Genomic DNA, 24126 nt, shown 5'->3' with positions numbered 1-24126 from the left:
AATAACAAAACCTACAAACAAATCAACGGAACACCTATGGGATCACCTATATCAGGGCTCATAGTGGAAGCAGTAATGCAGAGACTCGAACAAGCTTCCCTCCCATCTATCCAACCCAAACTTTGGATCCACTACATAGATGACATCACAAAACAGAACAAATTAGAGGAAACATACAACACCATCAACAATATCCTGACAGACATAAAATTCACGCAAGAGGAGGAGAACGAGAACAGACTCCCATTCCTAGATCTGACAGTTGAACATACAGTCAATGGAGAGCTTCAAACCAGTGACTACAGAAAAACAACACACATGGACACACAACGACAGAAGCAATCATCCCAACACCCACAAACAGAGCTGCATCAAGACATTATTTAAACAACCTACATCACACTGCAGCACCCAAGAGCTACAAAAAGCAGAATAAAAATATCTATACAATTCTTTTCAAGAAAAACAGGTACCCAATAAACACAATCTGCCGATTCCTCAGAAACAAACCCAAACAAACAGACAGAATACAACCAAAAACTATAGCCACATTACCTTACATGAAAGACATTTCAGAAATGACTTCCAGACTACTCAGAACTGTTGGCATCATGGTATCCCACAAACCTACCAACACATGTAAACAGCGACTAATGAATCTAAAGGATCCATTAGATACTACCAGGTATCTAATGTCATTTACAGGATATAATGCAAGAACTGCAAAAAACACTACATCAGACAAACTAGCAAGCAATTTGCCACCAGAATACATTTTGCCACCAACTGGCCGCCAAAAGACATGACCCCCTATCACTAGTTTCTATACATACAGACAAAGAAGGACACCACTTTGACTGCGACAATACACTCATGCTAGGAGAGGCAAAGCAAAGATACACACAAGAATTCTTAGAGGCATGGCATTCTAACCAGAACTCCATCAATAAACACATTGATTTACACTCTACCTATCTTCCCTTGAGAAAAAGAACTGGAAATGACATCACCTACCTTAAGAAACCAAGACCTATAAATAGAGAGGTGGGACATACCACCAGCGCTTCACCAAAAACTCTCACTGATGATGTTAGACAGGTTTGAGGTTACTTCTGGCATTATGGTTTGCTCACTTGTGAGATGAAACGTTTGAAAACAAACCTTCAATCTTAGTGAGCTAACTTACATACTTAAGTGTATGTATCTTCTTTTGAAGGAATATTTTGTGATTTAAAAAGAAAGTCATTAGGTTTCACTACTAACCCAAGTACTTTGGACTGATGCAGAGACGCAGGTGAAGGAAGTGGAAGAGATGTTGGAGCAAGAAGGTCTAGCAGAGATTGCACACAGTGGCCCAAGTGAGCAAGTAGCATATCTTCTTGTTGAACGTGCTACACTGCTAGAAAAGTTGGAATCAGCAGACAGAAATGTGGATTCTCAGAGTGTCACAGGGAGCATTCGTGAAACACACTTGCAGGTAAGAAACTGTTACAATACCTCCATAAAATATTGAGACGTGCTTGATTTAATATCTCAATTTCATTCAAAAGTAATCAGTTTGAACAGTTTTATAAAACATACAATTTTCTGAAAAAAGACAAATTTTGTAAAGTGCATCAAATCCATCCTGTCAGATGATAGCTACCCTTATCAGATTTCTGGTGTGTATCATGTGAACTCAAGAATAGGCTTAAGGTCACCGCTGTTGGTCCTGGATTGTGCCCAGCCTACCTCATATTATTTTGAATGAGTAAGGTCTATCAGAAATTTGAGCAACAGGTGAATCTAGCTATTTCACACTGATTCTGTGCTGTAGCAATACGAGTGGTATTCACTATTAATAAGATGCTGCTGTCAAGCCAAAACGTCACTCTGTCTGTCTCACAGATGGATAATGTGGTGTATGAATTTTATCACTGGTGTGGTGCTAGGTATATAGGCTGTATGTGCCACGGGTAGCGGATCATATTAAAAAGGATGTCCTATCTGCTGTTTGAAACAGTCAGGGAGGGTATTGATTGTATCCTACCACCTCTTTCTTGCAAAACTCAAAATACAGTGTCCAAAATTAGATGTGCTTTTTTTGTTCGGAAAATATTTGCTAAATCTTCCTAAAAGTGCAAAGAATTATGCTAACATCGAATTGAAGATGTCAGTCAGTCTAACTGTGGGGCACATTTGTATGTACTAGAAGCTACATATATTAGTACTTGGGCCCTATACTTTGCAGACAGAAAAATCATGTTTAAACATTCTATCTGTTTCAAAATGACAAAACTGATGACAGCTATTCTCTGGTACATTCCTCAGGGCAATTACTTGACCAATCAGAATCAAACTGTCTAGTTTAATTTTAAACAAAGAATTGAGGGTGTGATAAGTGTCCCATTCAGAAGAAGAACTCTGCTTTCTCTCTACTGAATTTTCCCAGCAACTTTCATTTATTGCTCTTGGCAGTTAACTGTCAGTCAGTACCTAATGGTACACTTTCCATGACAGTGGCTGTACAATTAGTAGTCTGTTAGCCAAACAGTCAGCACTCTCTTCTCATGCAGTATAAAATGTTATTCCACTTTGCTTTGGTATTTTTATATGTGTGCTGAGATAGTAAAGCTTTGACAAAATGTGTATTCTTTCAGTAATACTCCAGTTCTGAACTAGCTATCGATCATATGTAATATTTTCCTAACTGTTTAGTGCACATAGGTTATATTTTCCTCCTGTTACTAATGTAAGTTACTAAGATGGTATGGCCTCCTTTTACTGTAAACTTTTTACCACAATTCATTGTATCTCCTACTTTGCCTTCTAGCTTCACAGCTTGCTTATTTTTACACATTATTATTATTATTATTATTATTACACTGTAGCAGTTCACTTTGGGGAGATAAGAAGCACTTCAGCAGAATCACTATCATCCATTAGACAAGAGAATCCTCCAATCTTCCTATGAGTATTAGAAATGAGCATGGTTGAATACAATCAATGAAAACGTGCAAGCTTCATGTACTTGAGTTATGTTTCTGTAACTGTTTTTCTGGAGCTATTGGATTTTTTAGATTAGATTCCCTACAGTGTGGAAACAGGCCCTTCAACCCTACAAGTCCACACCAACCCTCTGAGGAGTAACCCATTTCCCTCTGACTAACGCACCTAACACTATGGGTAATTTAGCATGGCTAATCCACCTGACCTGCATATCTTCGGACTGTGGGAGGAAACCGGAGCACCCACACAGAGAATGTGCAAACTCCACACAGTCGCCTGAGGCTGGAATCGAACCCAGGTCTCTGGCGCTGTGAGGCTGTAGTGCTAACCACTGAGCCATCGTGCCACCCACAGCCACCGTGCTGCTCACAAGTCATTTTTTGTTACATGTTTGCACAGTGGGATGTGCTGAATGGAACAGTTAATGCCAAAATACTTGCAGGGGGAATACAGTCAGCAATGAATCCACATTCACTAATTGGCTAGGAAATTGAGCAATATTGAAGCTTTAGTCATTGACTGTACTGGGAGAGGTGGTCATAATAAAGCCAGTGTTTGCTTTTGCTGGTGATTTAGCACACATGGTCACATGTTATTCACATTTTACCTTGCTCATAGGACGAGTTGAACCAGATGCGGCAAACCCTGGAAGAGGAATTGAAACAGCAGCGGGAGACTATGCAACGCACCAAAGAAACCATGGCAAAGGTAAATTAGTCATTCACAGGAGATACTATCCTACAGTCCTGTGCTAGAATTATACTTTAGTGTTGCTGAAAAAAGATACAGTTTGTTCTTTGAAGGTGTAACAAGCAAAGAGGATAATATGGATCCTGCAGATGTATATCTGAGTTTCCAGAAGTCGTTTGATAAGGTGCTACACCAAAGGTTAATGGTTTTGCTGGAACTGTAAAAGACTGCATTGAGAGTATTGTACACAAATTTGCTGCCCATACTTGAGGAGGGAGGGATATTGTTGCATTGGAGACCGTTTGAAAGAGGTTCACTAAATTGAGTTCAGTGTGGACTGAGTTAGTCCCTACTTATTTTCCGGGGGCGAGCATAACTCCTGGCATTGGAATAGGCTGCTACATCGGTGGGGGCAATGTCGGTGAGGTAGGCTCGTGGTGAAAGAAGGTACCTGAGGATCAGTCACTTTGTTGCTGATTGGTTCCGGCTCAGGTGCTGGCGGTGGCAAAGTGGTGGGAGAAGGGCATCACAGTGACATCAAAGAGATGGATCCAGCAGCGAGCGATGCAACTCTGATATTGATGGATCCGGTGCAGGCAGCAGCAAGGCAGTGGCAGAGGAGAATCAGCCCAGCTGCAACAGATGGCTCCTGAAAAGTGGCAACTTCAGCGTTGGTTGTGGCCAGTGTGGATGGCAATGAAGCAGGGGAGGAAGGATGGGGACACAGGCATCATTGATGATGAGCTGGCTCAGAAGTGATAGACTCACTTTAAGCTATGTCTTTTTTTTTCTTATTCTTAAAAATATTCAAAATGGCTCTGGATTGTGGCAACAGTGGAAAAGTTTTTCACTGTATTTAACTGTTTTTCTCAGTGTAAAATACAGGTGACAATAAAAATCATTCATTCAATCACTAAGTTGATTCCAGAAATGAGGGGCTTTTCTTATCAAGAGAGTACGAGCAGTTTGGGCCTAAACTGTCCAGAGTTTAGAAGAATGAGGAGCGATCTAATTAAGGTATATAAGATGCCAACGACAAAGTCAATGCAGTGAGAATGTTTCCTCTTCTGAAGCAATCTAAATGAGAGGACATAGGAGGTAGTAGATTGAAAACAGAGATACATACACACACATACACACACACACATACACACACACACACACACACACACACACGACTGACAATCCCAAATTGGTTGTCATGTCATTCTTCGTATACTCAGGATTGTTTAGCAAAAGTTGTCTATTTGCAGAATCACAACACATTGTAAACAATGTTTTGCGTTTTACAAGAGTGGATTATTTGGGTGAACGTGATGCTATTTGATGTGATCCACTAATCTTTGCGATGTTCTGCCTATATGCCTGGCATTACATAGGTGCTGAAATTCATATACTGCCTCTGTGTGATACATAGAACATCTTTTTGGCTTGACAACAGCATCCTGTTAGCTATTGCATTGTAGCAGCATGAAACATTTTGCATCACTTGTTATTCAAAGTTTAACCCGAGATAACGTATGGTAGATTGGTCATTTTCAGAACTGAAAGTGCTTTGGTTCATTTGTAAGTTTGCATTATACAGTGAGAAATGATCTTATCAAGGTTACTATTATCCATCAGGATAGCTTTGATGCCCCCTATCAGTGTTAAGTTTGCACAGTGAACAATGTCTTTGGGCCTATTTACAAGGTTGCTGATAAGGCCAATCTTATAGTGTACAGAACATGTGTATTGACCATTGAAGGTAGGTTTATGGAAGACAGAAGAAGAGAAACCAAGGCAATTTCTCAACTAGAACATCAGTAAAAGAAGCTCATATGATTGCCTCATTTCAAACTGAATTTGTGCACAGGATGGAGCCCATTATAACATGTAAGGAAATTCAAGCAAATTCAAGTATAGCAAATATATCATCTACAGACCCGACATATGCAAGGAATGTGAGGTTAGATGTCAATCCATCAAAGACACATTTCTCAAAGAACTCAACATTGTTGGCGAGAGCTGAGCATAATAGGAATCTCATGGCAACACTATCTATTTGGATCTAGTTAAAAATCACACAACACCAGGTTATAGCCCAACAGGTTTAATTGGAAGCAGCAGCTTTCGGAGCGACGCTCCTTCATCCAACTAATAAAGGAGCGGTGCCCTGAAAGCTGGTGTGCTTCCAATTAAACCTGTTGGGCTATAACCTGGTGTTGTGTGATTTTTAACTTTTTACACCCCAATCTAACACTGGCATCTCCAAATCATGACTACTGTTTGGATATATATAGTATTGTTAAAACTGAACTCAACTGGACAAGCTGCTGAGTTCATAAGTTCAGTGAATGGTGCTTGCTCTAGATTGCTTCAGTGCAAATTTCTATGCGTTCTTTGAGTGGTATGTTAATGAAGAGGCTAGCAACATCAAATGAGCACAAGGATACTGTATTGCTATTAATGTGGAAGACCCATATAGTCTTTGCAAATGTGAAGGAATCTTTTACAAGTGGAAAACATGCTCAAAACTGGTTGTAGCAATTTGCTCAACTATTTAGCCTTTTCATGTTGTGTAGAATAAGATGGATAAGGTATGGTGTAAAGGGAATTCCTCACCATATATTGTTGGGCAGTCTGTATATGCATGATGCAAATGAGCCGTGAAACTGAACCCTGCAATTTGTTTTTTTAATGGATTCGGCAAGCATTTATTTGTCTGTCCAGTCATACTAAGTAACAGGTCCATTGGGTCTGGGGCTATCACTTTTGGTCATGAGAACTGTCAGGTCTATCTCAGATTACCTTGGAAGAGTAAAATTTCCACAAACTAACATCCCTCTGAGAGAAAATATTTCATCTCATCTCTGCCTTAAAAGGAAAGCCTCTTAAACTCTGTTCCCTAGTTCTAGCCTCCACCAAAAGAGGAAACATTACCCCCAGTAACCATCCTGTTAAATCCCCAAAGGGTCTTGTATGTTTCAATAAAATCACCTTTCATTCTTCTAAATACCAATACACATAAGCCTCGTCTATCCAACCTTTCCTCATAGGCTAGCTCCCTCATCACAGAACTGAATTGAGTGAACCGTCTCTGAACTGCTTCTAACTACATCCTTTGTCAAATAAGGAGATTAATACAGTACAAAATACTATGGATGCAATCTCTACAAAGAGTTGTACAGTTGCAGTAAAGCGTCTCTACTTTCATGTTCCATTCTACTTACAATAAATAGCTAACATTTTGTTTGCATTGCAATCTACTTGTTGTCCCTGTATACTAACTTTTTTGTGATTCATGTACCAGCACAACCAGACTATCTCAGAGTTCTGCAATCTTTCTCCATTTAAATAATATGAGTTTCTGTAAGTGGAGGGTTATGCAGTGATTACCCTGCAAAAGCAGTAAAGGCATCAAGAAGTGGGTCTCTGGAACTGCACTGTAATTATCCCTCAGTTTGCAAGAGAGTGACAGCAGATTTCAAATCTAAACAAAGATGGAAGTTGCAGAGAAGTCAATTCAGGCCACGATGCTGGATCTGTAGAAGATAATGATTCACTGCAAGGAATTAATTGAATCTTGAGCTTGAACTCTACCTTTGCTTTTATCTTTACTGTTCTTTATATTGTTTAATCATTATTAGTTGTGATCTCTACCTTTTTCCTTTGATTTTTCACTTTTAATTGTAATTTTTTACTTTATTCTTTCAAAAGGAACCTTTATCAGAACCTGCAAGTCCATGGAAGAAGCTATTTGGGGTTCGTCAGCAGACGCACAGCGTCTCCAAAGACATAGCCGTATGTCTCACTTAATCTCTGTTCGTAGCCAGGCTGTAACTATAATTACTGGCTACATCTGCACAGAGCATGGCAGCAAAAGGCACACAGGCAGTACAAACATTTTTGGTGGAATCTTCTCCTTCAAGCAGTGACAGGGAAGGACTGATATTCTGGTAGATTGGCACTAGGATGATACCCACTCTCTTCCAAACACCTCAGAAATTAAATTCTCAGAAAAGCCGATGGTTCATGTTCCACATTCAGTACCAGTTAAGGCCGTAAGTGGCCTATTAACAACCAATTAAAGACCTTTTCACGCCACTGCCACGATTAACCTGTTTTGGCAGGCGAGAAGAATGGCAAGCTTCCCGACTAATCAGACAGAGCGACATTCCTGTTAGGGTGAGTAGGGGATGGGGAGGGGATGTGCAAGCTCTTTCTGCCCCACTCTGAAGCCCTACCAGTTCCCTAAACCCAACCCAGACCAAGCATTTCTTAAATCTTTCTTTGCTCAACTGTGTAATATTGGAAGTACTAAATAGAGCTATTGGGAGTTCATCTGCTGAAATGAGTAGCTGAGAATGCTATTTAAGACTGGGATAGTTAAGACTATCCTAATATCTCATCTACGTAATATCTAATTTAAGAAATAGCTTAATGCAGCTATGAAAAGAGTGCAAGGTTAATGTTCTGAAGAATGAAATCAAATGGTGTAAAGGCCAACAATTATTTGCCACCATCTGTTTGGGTTTGCATACAAATTTCAAGTGTTACCCTTGCAATTATGCCATTTTATGGGACACTGCGTGGATCTTTGATCTGCCTTGCTCTGTCTGAGATTTGGGCTACCATAGAACTCCAACTGTATTAACACCATTTACCAGGTCTCCAGCATGTCTTCTGCAGTGACCAGATTCTGCATGTACGGAACTTCTCACTTCCTTTTAACTCCCTCTTACCTCCTCTTTCCCTGACAGACCAAGAGTGCCAGTCTGACACCAGTACTGAATAATTGAAGACGGGGTTAATGTCTCAGTTCTATTCTTAATGCTATCTGAATAATAGTGAAAGCATCTAGGGTTCCAAGACACCATTTGCTGCATTTCTACAAATGTTACATTCATATTTTCTCTGATTAAATTGAGCTCATGATGTATATGTTCTCAAAGAAAGGGTGTTGGGGTGAACAGGGATACACAGTGTAATTTCTTTGAATTTTTGAGATGCAAAGTTAAAATTTATTATTTTATACAATCTATCTGTCTCCCTATGGTAGTATGATTTGAAATTCAAAACTCACAAAGTAAGTAATGATTCACTGATTCATGATACAGTATGTCCATGGCATTCACTTCTATTTTCTTTCTTTCCTCCAAATTTTCTCCTTACGTGTCATTGTCTAGAAGGTTATCTGTACCTCATCTAGATTACCCTTTTCCATGTAGTGGAGAGGGGGCCCCTGTGGCACAGCAGTAAAGTCCCTCATTCTGGACCAGGAGGCCTGGGTTCAAATCCCACCTGCTGTAAGGGTGTGCAATAATATCTCTGAACCTAAGCCAGAAACTCTGGGTGCTACAACCAGGTACTCAAAATAAGTATGTACATGACTTACATCATAAGTATTCCAAACTCGGTCACAAAATTTGTTAACGGAAAATAAACCATATTTATTAGTAACTGATCTGCTTCTATAAGGTAGAAGTTCAAACTGCAAAATCAAGGTTCAGAACTTTAATGTCAGACTGCTACTGATATTTGGTATTCCATGAGGTTTCCTAGGTTTTCACTGCACCTTGTCTTTCATTCTGTGTCAATTCCCTCTTAACAGCAGTCCATGGGCTCCCTTATACATTTTCACTTGTTCATTTTTGAGTTTTTGCTCTTGTTAACACTCCAGACACATGAAGAGGACCTGGAGAAAGAGAGGAAGCTACGGGAACGAGCAGAGAGAGATCTGGATGAGGCAGCACGGCGATTAGAGATGGCACATGAGGAAATCCGTCGACTAACGGATGAATTGGACATGGAGAGAAAAGTTCATAGTAGTAATGGTGTGTGAGGCTTAAACTATTGCTTTATCAACTCTTTTAATTCCATCACTGACATTGACCGCATTGGTGAGAATTGTCAATAAGACATCTGACAATTCCTAACAACAACCTTTCCTAATTAAATGTTAGACCACAGCCTTACTCTACCCTAAATAGTCATATCAATAGATATTTTCCCCTGTTTATTAAGGATAGTGTGACAATTGTTTTGTCTGGTTTTAACTAAATTGCTTTAAATACAGTCACATTACACAGTTTAGAAACTGCCCACAATTCAAATTCCTATGCCAACCTTATTTTGATGCCCATTTTTAACTTTTAGCCTACAGGCTGGATAGAAGAACGAATCAAACTCACGCAGTGTTTTATGCTTGGTTTAATTTGCATAAGTAACTATTCCTGCGCGGTGGAAGCAGTGACATAGAGCTAATGCACTGGGCTAGTAATCTAGAACCCCATACTAATATTCTAGAGACAAGGGTTTGAATCCCAGGGCAGATGATGAAAGTTGAATTCAATAAAAAAATCTAGAATTAAAAGTTAGCCTAATGTTGACCATGTTAGCATTCTCAATTGTTTGTTATAAAAACCCATCAGGTTCACCAATGCCCTTTAGGGAAGGAAATCTGTCATCATTGCCTGATATGTGACTCCAGGCTCTCAGCAATGTGATTGACTTTTATTTGTTCTCTGAAATAGGCTGGCAATCCATTCAGTTAGTGTGATTAGAGATGGGCCCTAAATGCTGGCTTAGTGACACCCGCATCCCATGAACAAATATAAAGATGTTAAAAATCCAGGAAATTTTGATAATTCATTTTTATTTTCCTGAAACAAAGAGGGATTTATTTCAATCAAACAATTAACTTCCAGATTCTTTTAAAACGAGATAGTTATTTTGCAGCTTCTGAAAGCAGAAAATCAGATTTGATATTTCCAAGATACCATTTGTTTAATGAGTTTTCCACACTGATAAGCGATTCAAGATGCAGTAACACTCGATGAAACTTCCAGCTTTGATGGGGACTTCATTCACACTGACTACATACTATTGCGGTGCAATTAAGGAACACTTCATAAAGACAGTAAAATGTAAAAGCTAAACCTGGAATGTTGTAGAGGTGCTGGTGTTGGGCTCGGCTGGATAAAGTTAAAAATCACACAACAGCAGGTTATAGTCCAACAGGTTTATTTGGAAGTACTTGCAAGCACCTTCTCTTGGATTTCACACTTTGCTATGGTGTAGGGTGCCTTTGGCTGCATGTGCGTAAATCAGTGGGTGCCAGCATCAATTCAGTCCTATACTGGAACTAGAAAAATAATTCCATTACCTTCACATCCACCTAGTGTGTGAGCATTGGTATCACATAACGTAGGTCAATGCCTACTGTCCTGGCAGTAGTAGTGTTTACTGTTCCCTCTAAGCTACACAATGTCCATGCAACCCAAACGTTCCCACACATCCCACACCCAAATCAGCCTTGTTAAGTTCCTAAGTGTACACAACAGCATTCAAAGTGTTAAATGGCCCATCTTCTTAAATGAACATATCGTGTTCAATAGAAAAATATACGGCACATTGGTCATGTCTTTATTCTGCTACAGTTCACTGTACCAGCTACAGTTGCGTCAGCACAGCAAACCATAAGATGGTTACAAGGGCTTTTGACTATTAAATGTTGCCCAACACATGCATGGTGCTCAGCTAGCATACAATAAAAACCATGCTACCACATGCAGTGTGATGGAACATACCATTAGCATACTTATACTGCTGAAGCACTCATCAGGAGCCCAGCAGTACTCAGAAAAGTGGTGTCAGATTTGTAATGTCTCCTATAGGTTGTGTTACCACCAACTGATGTGCTCTTTGAATATGAGAAGGTAAGGAGGCATGCTAGATAGTCCCTCCCTCCCTAGTCAGTCCATGGAGAACTCAGTTGAGGCAATACCAGTAACCTCAACCCTAATTCCCAGTCACCAATAGCCTGCACCTCTCTGTCACTACAATATTGTCCACTTAGTCACATTGCAAAAATGAACATCATTACAAAATAAACATTCCAAGCCAAAATTATAAATGATCTCATTATATCGTGTACTAAAGTAATGTCATCACCTTTAAATATTCCCCTAATGTTTGTTTTCCATGTGCTTTTACCTGTTGACTTCTGTTGGAGGAGACTGCAGATAGCTTTATTAGAAAACCTAGAACAACTCTAGGCTTAGAAGGCCTGGCTGAAGAATGAAACATCCAGGCCAGTGTAAAATTTTGGGGTCACAAGCTCCAAGGTAACAATGGATGCCTTAGAGCTGGGATAGAGTGGTAACAAGACCATAAGACTTTGGAGTAGAAATTAGACCATTCAGCCCATTGAATTTGCTCCGCCATTCAATCATGGCTGTTAAGTTTCTCAATCCCATTCTCCTGCTCTTATATTGAAGTCCTCTCAAAATAAATGCCATCGTTGCATTTGGCTTCCTAACTACTGATTCAATCTGCAAATTTACTTTGAAAGAATCCTGGACTAGAACTCCCAAGTCTCTTTGCACTTCAGACTTCTGAATTTTCTCCCCATTTAGAAAGTAACCCATGCCTCTTCTTCCCACCAAAGTGCATGACCTCACACTTTCTCACGTTGCATTCCATTGCCACTTCTTGCCTACTCTCCTAACCTGTCAAAATTCTTCTACAGCCTCCCTGCCTCCTCAGTACCACCTGTTCCTCTACCTATCTTTGTATCATCTGCAAATGTAGCCATAATGCCCTCAGTTCTTTCATCCAGATCGTTAATGTATAAAGTGAAAAGTTATGGCCCAACACTGAACCTTGCGGAATACCGCTTATCACCGGCAGCCATCCTTTTATACTCACTCTCTGCTTTTTGCCAGACAGCTCGGCTTCTTTTCTTACTAGCACCTTGCCTCTGACACTATGGGCCCTTATCTTACTCAGTAGCCTCCTGTGCAGCACCCTGTCAAAGGCCTTCTTGGCGTTCAGGTAGATAACAACTGTGAAATCCCTTAAAATCGTCATTTGTTTTGATGGTGGGCATGAGTAAACTAACCATGAAGCCTGATTGCTCCTGTGAAAAAAACCCAAGTAAAAAATTACTGGTTTTCTTTTAAAAACACAGCAATTTAAACAGTACCTCGCTTTCACAGCTCCTTACTAACCCTGTGCCCACCAATTTCCACTGCCTCATACTCTGGGGTCGTGGTAATTTCCAACCTTCAAAGTGGAGTCAGAATGGGAAAAAGTTGGAAAGCATCCATATGAAGTAATTAAAGTTTTTGTGGAACAGCATCCACATTTTCAGGGCTTGGGCATGGACGAGTTGGACCAAAGGGTCTGTTTCCATGCTGTACATCGCTATGACTCCTGGCACAGACCTTCATGGTTAATTGCTCACATTAACTTTTGAGCATGTGCCTGGAATGTTTCTTGGCTCCCTATGGATAGAACTCTTCTACCTTCTACATCCTCTACCAAGCCCTGCAGTGTAGGTTTAGAACACCTCTCTCCATATTGTGCCATTCCTCACTATTTTCTGCATCAGATTCACTTGTTATGTATTCACCATCACCTGCCCAACCAAAATATACCCCTCATAAGAGTTGCTGGCCAACTTTAAGCAGTACAGACAAACTAACTGGTGCTAACAAGTTACATTTTTGTGCTCCCAGCTGCATGGAGTCAATCGATGCTATAGTTTGCACTGGCAACACACAGAACATGAGCAGTACAGTACAGGCCCTTCGGCCCTTGATGTTGTGCCAACCTTTTATCCCACCCTAAGATCAAATTAACCCATATACCCTTCATTTTGCTATCATCCATGTGCCTATCCAAGTGTTGTTTAAATATCCCTAATGTATCTAACTCTACTACCACCGCTGGCAGTGTATTCCATGCACCCACCGCGCTCTGTAAAGAACCGACCTCTGACATCTCCCCAAACCTTTCTCCATTTACCTTAAAATTATGTTGCCTTGTGATCACCATCTCTGCCCTGGATAAAAGTCTCTGACTATTCATTCTATCTATGCTTCTATCAAGTCACCTCTCACCTTTCTTCGCTCCAGTGAGAAAAGTCTTAGCTCCCCCAACCTTTCTTCATAAGACATGCCCTCCAGTCCAGGCAGCATCCTGGTAAATCTCCTCTGCACCCTCTCTAAAGCTTCCATATCCTTCCTGCAATGAGGGAACCGGAACTGAACACAATATTCCAAGTGTGGTTTAACCACAGCTCTTAAGAGCTGCAGCATAACCTTGCAGCTCTTAAACTCAATCCCCCGCTAAGAAAAGCTACACACCATACGCCTCCTTAACAACCCTATCAACTTGGGTAGCAACTTTGAGGGATCTATGGACATGGATTCCAAGAGAAACCATTTAAGTCTGAAGGCAACACAAAGTTGGTGTAATAAAACAAAGAATTGTGGAGACTATAAATCTGATACAAAAACAGAAATTGCTGGAGAAACCCAGCAGGTGTGGCAGTATCTGTGGAGAGAAAGCAGCATTAACATTACAAGTTCCATGATCTTTCTTCAACAGAAGAAAGATCCCTGTTTCCAGAAACTCTTTACTTGCTTAATGATCTTTATGCTCGTACACAAAATATGTATGACATTGAAAGATGATAGAATCAATCTTGCCATGTTCACGAGAGATGGGGGGAGAAAGACGAATAATTTCTTAGGTGATTTCCTTGTGCAAATTTGATCAATTTGTTTTCATACACTGTACAACTTAAACATTTGGCTGTATGTTCTCTGTCATTCAGACACAACTCTTCAGACTGCTTGTCAGGAGATCAAAACGCTGAAGGAGGAGGTGTCTAAGTTGGTAGAGAGCGGTATGTGTGACTTGTAATTTTGTGGGTTTTAAAGTTGGTCCTATTCATTTTCAGCAATCCTTAAAATTCAGTTGGCTTTAAAATTGGCTTTTCCACGCAGCATTAGCCTTACGCATATAACTGCTTAGGTTAGTTCCTGAATTCCAACTCCCGTGAGTACTTTAATTTTACAACCTGTCCAATGTCACACACTACCCAGCCCCACAGCCAAACCTTATGTGAACAGCTTGCTACCTCACACTTTTGCTTTGCCCCAGCAATCAGAATTGCCTTAATTCCAGCCTTTTCCAATACTACTGATTGTCATGTTTCACAATCATGTGTTTGCTGTTTCACAAGTCATGTGTTTCACAAGTGTTTGCTGGTCAATGGAAGTCAGACTTGTGTCATCTCTTTAAATGGTGGCTAAACACATGATACTCATAAGCTTTACCTTTTCCAGTTTGGCCTTTAGTAGCCAAGGTAATGGAATCTGAAAATGTGTTGCTGGAAAAGTGCAGCAGGTCAGGCAGCATCCAGGGAACAGGAGAATCGACGTTTCGGGCATAAGCCCTTCTTTCCTGAAGAAGGGCTTATGCCCGAAACGTCGATTCTCCTGTTCCCTGGATGCTGCCTGACCTGCTGCGCTTTTCCAGCAACACATTTTCAGCTCTGACCTCCAGCATCTGCAGACCTCACTTTCTCCTCAAGGTAATGGAATCATTGGCTTCATTATTACAGCATTTCTATCTCAATTTATTCATTACATTTTCATTCATTTGACAATATTGAAGCCAATGCTTTATTAGATTACTTACTTACAGTGTGGAAGCAGGCCCTTCAGCCCAACAAGTCCACACCGACCCGCCAAAGCGCAACCCACCCAGACCCATTCCCCTACATTTACCCCTTCACCTAACACTATGGGCAATTTAGCATGGCCAACTCACCTAACCTGCACATTTTTGGACTGTGGGAGGAAACCGGAGCACCCGGAGGAAACCCACGCAGACACGGGGAGAATGTGCAAACTCCACACAGTCAGTTGCCTGAGGCAAGAAATGAATCCGGGTCTCTGGCGCTGCGAGGCAGCAGTGCTAACCACTGTGCCACCATGCCGCCCACAAAACCAGTTAAGTATAGAGCAGAAGTAGCTATTTAGCCTAAGGTTTTGCCACTGGCGCCTCAAATATGGTGAAGAAAGAGAGAGGTGATAGCTAGGTATAGCTAGGTATTATCCTATATGGGTAGAAACTGACCCCATGTTCACAGATAACGCAGAATGTAGAAGAGGATTTGGGGTTGGGGGGGTCAAAGGTCAATTCTTGGGCATTCCAAAGATTAAAGAACGAGAAGACCAACCAATGCCAAAAGTGCTGTCACTAAAATTGATCATCTTTGAGTGAAATCAAGAGCACTCCCATTGTGCTGGTCAACAGAAATGTATGCTATAGAAGGGTAGTGGGGTCAATATACTGAATGTTGCAAACTGTTTGAAAGGAACAAGGTGGATTGAGATTTATCATTTAATAAAAACTGTTTCGGTGCCTTGACCAGGGCAGATATCTTATTGGAAATATACAAATCTTGAATTGTGAAAGAGATTTGGAATGCAACAACATGTTCAAGGAACAAACACAGAAAATGCTGGAGAAACTCAGCAGGCCTACCAGCATCTGTGGAAAAGGAAAGAGTTAACATTTTGAGTCCAGTATACTCTTCTTATGAAGTTCAGAATCATACTGGACTTGCAGAATTAACTCTGTTTCTTACACCACAAGTGCTGCCAAACCTGCTGAGTTTATACTGTGTTCCTGTGTTTGTTTCAGATTTCCAGCATTTGCAATATTTTGCCTTTATTAGCATCTCCAAGGTCTTTGGTGAGGAATGGGCGATTGAAGATGTTGAGGTTGAGGATAGAACTTTGAGCTAGAGGTAAGTGGAGAACCATTTACACCATAAGCTAGCTTGGTGAACATATTGGAAAGTTGTGTGTTCAGTAGAAGGAGCAAGGTTACGAAAGGAGAGATGGGACCTCCCAAGCCTCCTGACCAAGGTAATCTCAAACACCGCATGAACAAATTAAGGTTGGAGCTGAGGGAAGACTTGGATTCAGGCTTAGAAGGTTGGGGAAAGCCATGGAATATTTTGTAATTTAAAAAGTACAAGACCTTACTGGAAAGATATCATTTATGCTGTGTTACATCCTTCAAAAAGCCTAACAATTGATCTAAAATATGATAGTTATAAGACATAAGAATGTAAGGAAAGCAAGAAAATTTCCTATCCCTTTAGCTAAAATGATCCCTACCTGTTGAGTGCCTTCCTATAGCATGATTGCAAGATTGATAACTTACTGTTTGGGTAATGTCTTTTGGCATCACTGGTATATGTTAAAGCTATAGTTTGTCTCAATCTATGATCCCCTGCCTCATAAGCTTTATTAAAAGATAACATGATTTCTATAAATTTAATTTCAAAAGGTTTAACCTTAGAATAGCAGTGACATATTGAACCAGCTTCAACTGTTACCAATCTGCAAAACTACTGCTTAAAATTTTATCTTGAACACTGAAAATCTTGTACTCAGTATTCAGCTCCAAGTGATAAATCTTTCCATTTGGGAAGTGGACCTAAAATAAAAGTTATTTCTGCAAACTTTCAATCCCCTTCTTCCTCACACAGGCTATTTTCCATGTGACTGGCCAGGATGCAACTCTTTAATGCCATTCAAAACGGTCCCACAATGTGCAGAACTCTCCAGTTTCATTTCATCATAGTGAAAACATGTCAAAGGTTCCAGAACTATTCATTTTATGAAGTATTTAAAAGCTTACATCATCCTTTACCCATTGTTCCTAGAGATCTCTTGTGTTGTCTTGTTTTAAATCTATTGAGCTCTTTTTAGGAATGTTGGGATACTATTTTCTGGCCCCAATCTTCAACCCTGTCAGACCCAGCTATTGGTGTGTGATGGACGTTAATGGAAAAATATAATAATTGGTGATCAATCTGATAAGGAAATGGTCAGGTAGGATAGTATAAAGTGTCATTCCTGAAGTTTTTCTTTATTTATGTAAAAATATGACCTCGACTGAATCAGTGATGAGGATATTGCAGTTAACCTCAATATTTCAGTGTTTAAGAAGTAGGAATGAAAACAAAATCAACATTCTCACTCCTAATTGGTATTAAAAAGTTAATCACTTTTCTGTTTACCTGCTGGATATCTACTTCACCAACCCCTGTGATTATTACCATTCCTAAAGCTTCCCCAATTGTTCCAATCACTGCGTAATTAAACCTTCCAATCCTCCAGACTAATACATTTGATGTGCCTCAGGCTTCTGATCTCCCTGAGATCTCGCCTTATATTGCTGGTGGTTTGTACATTCTGATTGTTCCTGACTTCGGACCTTGATCTCCCTTGTTGATTAAATGTTAAATCAGCAAGAGTCTTTGCCTTCATGTGAGGAACAGAGATGGCAGAGTTAGTTGTTCTGGGAAAAAAAATTGATGGCACAACTATCTAGTGAATGCAGTCGACTATACATCACCAAGACATAAGTAAAAGGTCACATCATTTTCTCTTAAAACCACGCAACTGGTGTAGTTATCAAATGGCTTCACATGGTTCATCTGTCAATTTGTGAAATACCCATAGCCCAAACATACTGATACATATGTGCATTCACAATTGAACTCAATCATTCTGTGTTTAGAGGACACAACTTCAAAAGTAAGCAGTCTTCATAAAAAAGAGAAAGAACACTTTTGCATCATAAAGCATGACGTCACAGCTACATGTTGATTGTGTTCATTGAAGGCGGCAAAAGCTTTTGAAACAGCACCTTGTTAAGTATTGGTCAACCACAGCCAAATGGCTGAAGGTAACCATCAGGCTAGTGATGGTCCAAAAGTTGCCCAATATTATTGTTTTTCCCTGACACACTAATATATATATTTTGGGGCAATGTGCAATCACTAGCTGAATTATGGACAATCCGAATTTAACTGAGGCAAAACAGCCTGTAAGAAAGGAAGTGCTTGCAAAAAACAAGAAACTCAGTAAAAAACACAAAAAACAGATCAGTAAAGAGAAGGACTTGATTTCAGACAGCAAGGAATTGCCTCTACCTGTAGAAGAGGGAAAGCTGGAAAAAATGCAAGACAAAAAGGAAGAATCCATCAAAGAGCAAGTAGAGAAGAAGGAATTGCCTGAAAAAGATTCAAATCTCCTTCTTTTTTTCACAGACTTCATGGAACTAGATAAAGCCAAAGAACAGAACAGCAAACTGGATGAGGAAATCCTGGCACTACGTGAGCGTGTACGATCATTGGATTCAGAACGGAAATCCCTTTTAGAAGTAGTAAGTAACTTGCATCAATTTAGTTACAATATTGAATACAATGAGCAGAACGTAGTGCCCTCCCCTGAGGCTGGTTTGGAGGCAGGCGGGGGTGAATTGCGGTCCATGTAACCTTCCCACCTCTGCTCCATTAAATCTGGGCTGGGAAAGCTTGTGGATGTCATTTCTGTGCCTTCATCAAGCAATTAATGTCTATTTAAGAGCCTCTTACTGCGAAATTGGCATTCAACCAGCAGCAAGCAGAGTAGACACCACACAGGAAGGCCACAAAATAAGAAAGGTTGTGAGGAAAACCCAGGGAACTATAGAATGGTGAGCCTGACATTGGTAGTGGGCACGTTGTTGGAGGGAATCCTGAGGGACAGGATTGACATGTATTTGGAAAGGCAAGGACTGATTAGGGATAGTCAATACAGCTTTGTGCATGGAAATCATGTCACAAATTTGATAAGTGTTTTTTGAAGAAATAACGAAGAGGATTGATGAGGGCAGAGCGGTGGACGTGATCTATATGGATTTCTGTAAGGTGTTCAGCAAGGTTTGTCATGGTAGACTGGTTAGCAAGGTTAGATTTACAAGAATGTTGCCAGGGTTGGAGGATTTGAGCTATAGGGAGAGGCTGAACAGGCTGGGGCTGTTTTCCCTGGAGTGCTGGAGCCTAAGGGGTGACCTTATAGAGGTTTATAAAATCATGAGGGGCATGAATAGGGTAAATATACAAGGTATTTTTTCCCCCGGGGTGGGGGAATCCAGATCTAGAGGACATAGATTTAGGATGAGAGGGGAAAAATTTAAAAGGGACCTAAGGGGCAACATTTTCATGCAGAGGGTGGTGCATGTATGGAATGTGCTGCCAGAGAAGGTGGTGGAGGTTGGTACAGTTACAACATTTAAAAGGCATCTGGATGGGTATATGAGGGACATGTGCCAAGTGCTGGCAAATGGGACTAGATTAGGTTAGGATGTCTGGTCAGCATGAACGAGTTGGACCGAGGGGTCTGTTTCCATGCTGTCCATCTCAATGACTCTAAATGCTGTGGGCTCTCAGGGTGGTGGAGGTCCCTCTGCTGTGTAAACAGAGTTTATTGAGTTACTTCTTAATGGTTGGATCTTGGGAGAACTGTTGACTTTTTTATATCTTTATGTGACTACAAGAAGTTTTTTTTTCTTTGTGATTTTTGTTAACAATGCCTCAGTGTTTATTTATGTAAGATTAAGAGGTACAAAGTGTTTAAAGTTCTTGTTCTTAGACCTTAGTAATCTGTTTAATTGACACTTTTATAGGGTTTTCTCCCCCAAGAATTATGAACGGATGTTTATTTTCTAAGCAATTTCACACATGCTAATGTTACATAGGGTTCTTGGGGTTTTTGTACATAGTGCATTCTAGGTGAATGAGCTTGGAAGGGTCAGGTATCAGTATGGAAAGTATAAGGGGCCATTGGAGAACATGAGTTGACATTGAATTGGCATGGGGGCAAAGGAGATTTGGGATTGGGTGAGGGAGCATGAATTGGCATTGATTTGGAATATAGGGATCGTGAGGCCTTTTGATGGCCTTTTGAAATCCGTTTTTAAGATGTTCCTTATTCCAGTCTCTGGTGCTTAACTCCTCTGAGATCCTCTAACCATGGATCATGGAAATGCTAGTCCGAGTCCACTAAAGAGATATGTACCCCTGCTTTGCAGTCAGCCATCTTGGAGTGCAGTGAATGGTCTAGTGACTGGTGACAATTGAGGGTGCTGGGAAAGGGAGTGAAAATCCCAGAATTGGGACCCACATGCCTTTTTTAATGGCTGCAATGTCATTTCAACTCTACAAAAAGCCAAGCCTAGGTTAAAGAAGGAGACAGTATGATAATACAGTGAGGATGCAGGAAAGAGAGATGTTTTTTACATGGAGTGTGTATTCTTTTAACTTTGAAAGAACAAGGATAAAAGAGAAGTTTCGGGGAGAGAGATTAGACACAAAAGTCAGTAATGGTCACTCATTTCTGAGTGGATTTTCAGCTTTCATCATTTGGCAGTGAGATAAATTGCAACTTCTTTACAGAACCAGCCATTTGATCTGAATCCCATCTCCCCCAGCTTCAATAATGAAGGGGTAGACAAGCTATTCCTTCAGAACTACACACAAATATTCATGCCTTTGAAACCATAGCAGTAAATGACTTTTAAGGAATTGTGGTTTTTTGTATATATATTATATATATATATCATGAATATTGTAGTGTAATTATACAGAGACTTTCCCAAGTGAGGCATGAGACAGGCAATGCATATGCTTATGTCTGTTTCTGTATAGCTAGTTTTCTTCCTGGTACAGATTGCTAGCCTGTCACAAGTGGTTTTAGCTTGAGGGACACCACCAAACATCAAGCATGGCTGACCAGGCAATTCTCCTGCTCTTACTGCTGCTGTTGGTATATAGTAATGATTTACAGGTTGATAATAAACATGACTGTCCATGTTATAAACACATCATCCATGGCTATCAGGTCCTGCAGTGGGATTTGAACCCAAAGGGCTGAATGCTATCCCCAATGCAACCAACTGAGTCATGGCTTGCAAAGGAATGCAGAAATAAAGGACAATCTTTGTGAACAAATACTGCAATCCTTTTATGTTTCATAAAGATAAACATCCAAGGCATTGTCCAGGTGAAAAGTTCTGATTCCTGACTTGAGTGACATTAATGGGAAAATGCAGTGGCAGAATTTTATGGACCCTGCCAGAAGATTTAGATTTGTTACTGGGTGGGAGTGGGAGCATACATTTCCATTGATAGCCTTCCCACTGCACTCCTGCCTCTCCCAGCGGAAAATTTTCAGAGAGCTGGTGAAACCTAAAGCAGCCTACCCAGCCTCGCTGAGGTACATTTGTCTACTTGGGGCTGCTCCTCACCTGACCTAGATTTCGAGGCTTGTAGACTAGTTCAGGGCAAGTAGAAAGCCAGCCAGATCACTCAACTTGGGCTTGGGCATGAAGTGGGTGGGTGATTCCTTGAAGGGCTCCTTTTTTGGCATCAGGTATCCCATCCAAAATCTCCCTCTGTCAGTGCTTCCATCTATTCATTCAATCATTCCTGAAAAAGGGCTTATGCCCGAAACGTCGATTCTCCTGTTCCCTGGATGCTGCCTGACCTGCTGCGCTGTTTCAGCAACACATTTTCAGCATCCATCTACCCAGCCTCTCCATTTAAAAAGCTGAAAATGTGTTGCTGGAACAGTGCAGCAGGTCAAGCAGCATCCAGGGAACAGGAGAATCGACATTTCGGGCATAAGCCCTTCTTCAGGAATGAGGAAAGTGTGTCCAGCAGGCTAAGATAAAAGGTAGGGAGGAGGGACTTGGGGGGAGGGGCATTGGAAATGCGATAGGTGGAAAGAGGTCAAGGTGAGGGTGATAGGTCAGAGTGGGGTGGGGATGGAGAGGTCAGGAAGAAGATTGCAGGTTAGGAAGGCGGTACTGAGTTCGAGGGATTTGACTGAGACAAGGTGGGGGGAGGGGAAATGAGGAAACTGGTGAAATCTGAGTTCATCCATTGTGGTTGGAGGGTTCCTAGGCGGAAGATGAGGCGCTCTTCCTCCAACCGTCGTGTTGTTGTGGTCTGGCGATGGAGGAGTCCAAAAACCTGCATGTCCTTGGTGGAGTGGGAGGGGGAGTTTAAGTGTTGAGCCACAGGGTGGTTGGGTTGGTTGGTCCGGGTGTCCCAGAGGTGTTCTCTGAAACGCTCCGCAAGTAGGCGGGCTGTCTCCCCAATATAGAGGAGGCCACATCGGGTGCAGCGGATGCAATAGATGATGTATGTGGAGGTGCAGGTGAATTTGTGGCGGATATGGAAGTTTCCTTTGGGGCCTTGGAGGGAAATGAGGGGGGAGGTGTGGGCGCAAGTCTTGCACCTCCTGCGGTTGCAGGGGAAGGTGCCGGGAGTGGAGGTTGGGTTGGTGGGGGTGTGGATCTGACGAGGGAGTCACGGAGGGAGTGGTCTTTTCGGAACGCTGATAGGGGAGGGGAGGGAAATATATCCTTGGTGGTGGGGTCCGTTTGGAGGTGGACCAAGCCAACCCCTCTCCATTAAAAATCCTATCTTACTGTTGTGGTTCTGTTCGCCGAGCTGGAAGTTTTTGTTGCAAACGTTTCGTCCCCTGGCTAGGCGACATCATCAGTGCTTGGGAGCCTCCTGCGAAGCGCTTTTTTGATGTTTCCTCCGGTGTTTATTGTGGTCTGTCCCTGCCGCTTCCGGTTGTCAGTTTCAGCTGTCCGCTGTAGTGGTTGGTATATTGGGTCCAGGTCGATATGTTTGTTGTTGGAGTTTGTGGATGAATGCCATGCCTCTAGGAATTCCCTGGCTGTTCTCTGTTTGGCTTGCCCTATGATAGTAGTGTTGTCCCAGTCGAATTCATGTTGCTTGTTGTCTGCGTGTGTGGCTACTAAGGATAGCTGATCGTGTCGTTTCGTGGCTAGTTGATGTTCATGTATGCGGATTGTTAGCTGTCTTCCTGTTTGTCTTATATAGTGTTTAGTGCAGTCCTTGCATGGTATTTTGTACACTACATTAGTCTTGCTCATAACGGCACACAAACCAACAGCCACGCTCAGACAACAACTCACCAAAACGAAGGACCTGATACCCAACATGAGCAAGACGAATGTAGTGTACAAAATACCATGCAAGGACTGCACAAAACACTACATAGGACAAACAGGAAGACAGCTAACAATCCGCATACATGAACATCAACTAGCCACAAAACGACACGACCAGCTATCCTTAGTAGCCACACACGCAGACAACAAGCAACATGAATTTGACTGGGACAACACTACTATCATAGGGCAAGCCAGACAGAGAACAGCCAGGGAATTCCTAGAGGCATGGCATTCATCCACAAACTCCATCAACAAACACATCGACCTGGACCCAATATACCAACCACTACAGCGGACAGCTGAAACTGACAACCGGAAGCGGCAGGGACAGACCACTATAAACACCGGAGGAAAAATCAAAGAAGCGCTTCGCAGGAGGCTCCCAAGCACTGATGAAGTCGCCTAGCCGGGGGACGAAACGTTTGCAACAAAAACTTCCAGCTCGGCGAACAGAACCACAACAACGAGCACCCGAGCTACAAATCTTCGCACAAACTTTGAATCCTATCTTACTTTTCCCACTATCTTCCCCCTCTCTCAGGCCCAAGAGTGCCATCCCGATACTGCCTACACTGTACTCCAGGAGTTAGGATGTGGGCACTGCTTGTAGTCCCATTCCTGGCCTACCACAACGCAGATATGCTGGCAGATTTTGGAGATGGAACTTCTGAGTGAGAGGCGAACATTCTGCCATTCGCTGATTAACACTCCCAAGGAGCATTAAATAACTATTATTGACATGGATGTGTATCCTACTGAAATTCTGTACAT

The 24126-nt window shown here is 41.5% G+C and overlaps 1 protein-coding gene across 9 annotated transcripts in view; it reads left to right on the top strand.

Moving 5' to 3' along the window:
- Nucleotides 1-24126, top strand: part of ccdc30 (coiled-coil domain containing 30) — a 159417-nt gene that overhangs the window by 20225 nt on the left and 115066 nt on the right. For 6 of the 9 annotated variants that reach the window (XM_043675687.2, XM_043675693.2, XM_043675692.2 and 3 more), the window contains exons 4-9: nucleotides 1287-1477; nucleotides 3607-3696; nucleotides 7378-7461; nucleotides 9341-9494; nucleotides 14285-14356; nucleotides 18590-18705. In XM_043675687.2, the coding sequence (XP_043531622.2) occupies nucleotides 1287-1477; nucleotides 3607-3696; nucleotides 7378-7461; nucleotides 9341-9494; nucleotides 14285-14356; nucleotides 18590-18705 (707 nt within the window). The remainder of the gene's footprint in view (nucleotides 1-1286; nucleotides 1478-3606; nucleotides 3697-7377; nucleotides 7462-9340; nucleotides 9495-14284; nucleotides 14357-18589; nucleotides 18706-24126) is intronic. The other 3 variants (XM_087980519.1, XM_043675689.2, XM_043675691.2) reach the window with 2 other exon arrangements.

Source organism: Chiloscyllium plagiosum, unplaced genomic scaffold (assembly GCF_037043375.1).
Source record: "Chiloscyllium plagiosum isolate Xiang-an unplaced genomic scaffold, Cpla_swu_hap1 HiC_scaffold_37, whole genome shotgun sequence".
Taxonomy (NCBI): Eukaryota; Metazoa; Chordata; class Chondrichthyes; order Orectolobiformes; family Hemiscylliidae; genus Chiloscyllium; species Chiloscyllium plagiosum.
The sequence above is the reverse complement of the archived record's forward strand: the minus strand, read 5'-3'. Positions and strand labels throughout refer to the sequence as shown.